This window comes from Poecilia formosa, unplaced genomic scaffold, assembly GCF_000485575.1.
Source record: "Poecilia formosa unplaced genomic scaffold, Poecilia_formosa-5.1.2 Scaffold1076, whole genome shotgun sequence".
NCBI lineage: Eukaryota > Metazoa > Chordata > Actinopteri > Cyprinodontiformes > Poeciliidae > Poecilia > Poecilia formosa.
The window spans coordinates 26215-27701 of record NW_006801015.1 but is presented as its reverse complement, the minus strand read 5'-3'; the positions used below and the strand labels follow the sequence as shown (position 1 = coordinate 27701).

The window sequence follows — 1487 nt, the reverse complement described above, 5'->3', positions numbered from 1 at the left end:
ATGTGGTGAGGAGAGGGATGCAGGTAGACCCAGGTCAAAGGTGAAGATGAAGAGTTTAATGGTGATAATCCAGGTAAACAGGGAACAGCACGAAGAAACAGGCGACAAACGACAAGAACAGGTGGGTTTAAATACACACGAGGTAATCAAGGCGATGAGACACACCTGGAAACAATCAACGGGGAGGACAGAGACTCAGGGAAACGGGACACAGAAACACGGATCATGACAATAGGAGCCTAAAAGACAAACTTCTGCATATGTATTCATGAGTTTTATTTTGTAACCAGGTTGCTGCGTGTTGCAGACTTCTGCCCAGGTCCCTCTTGAAAATGAGATCTGGATCCCAACGGGGTTCACCTGGTTAAATAAAGAAGTTAAAAAAGGCATACTTTATTAGCCTACAATTTACACTGAGATGTCATTTAAAACATAATGAAAATAATAATTTAAAGTAGTGTTAAGTGAATTAAAAAAATATATATTTTGAGGATATATTTTAAAATATACACAAAATACATTTTAAATATATTTAGAATACACTTGAGCGAGTGTATGGGTAACTTGGGCTTTTAAGGGTATATATTCACTTGCATATATTTATTAAAAGTGTATTTTGGTCCAATTATGTTTAAATGTGTTTAAAGTTCTAATTCTGAAACTGGTACAAGTATACTTTTAGAATACTTCAGGTATATTTATAGGTAGTACACTTAATACTTAGTATACTAAAGTACTTGTATACTTTTTTCACCTGGGTCAACATGGAGGACATGAGATTCTGTGCAGGTCTGGGAAACGGGTCAGGCTCGTGGGTTTGATGATCAACGTGGTTCTGAACAAATCTGATTCTTAGTTCATGAACAAATTCAGTGAAGCTGTTTCATGTTTTAATGCCTTTAATAATTGTTCAGAGGAGAAAGACAATAGATTGGTTTTCATTTTTATAGTCAAAGTTTCATTCAGAACATGAAAATACACCAAATCAGGCAATTAGACGCCAGCAGCTCGTCGATTTTAGCTTTATTTAACCTGACAGAAGGTGGCGCTGTGACAGGAAACCCAACAGGAAGTGGCCCAGAATGAAAGGTTTTTTCTGTCCCTAGTGTGAAACGTCCACCAGCAGGACCGGCTTTACTTTCCGCCCTGCAGCTTGTGGACTCCCATCACGGTCAGAGCCAGAACCTCCAGCAGAACCTCTGGTGGCACATCGAAGAGATCGGTCAGCGACTTCAGAACCTCGTCAGACGAGCAGAGCAGATCAGCGGCCCAACGCAGACGTCCATCTGGCTGCAGGGCGGCGGGGACAGAACCGGGCAGACTGGGCTCATCTCTGTCCTTCAGACTGTCCACCTGGAGACATAGGGAGACAGATGGGGACAGATGGGGACGGATGGAGACAGATGGAGACAAATGGGGACGGATGGAGACAGATGGGGACGGATGGAGACAGATGGAGACAAATGGGGACGGATGGAGACAGATGG

General features: G+C 42.4%; 1 protein-coding gene across 1 annotated transcript in view; it reads right to left on the bottom strand.

Annotated features, from left to right (window-relative positions):
- Positions 1 to 881: 881 nt before the first annotated feature.
- LOC103132475 (uncharacterized) overlaps positions 882 to 1487 on the bottom strand; it is a 7968-nt gene continuing 7362 nt past the window's right edge. Inside the window, exon 11 of the mRNA XM_007544279.2 lies at positions 882 to 1353. Coding sequence (XP_007544341.1) covers positions 1135 to 1353 — 219 coding nt within the window. The 3' untranslated portion in view covers positions 882 to 1134. The remainder of the gene's footprint in view (positions 1354 to 1487) is intronic.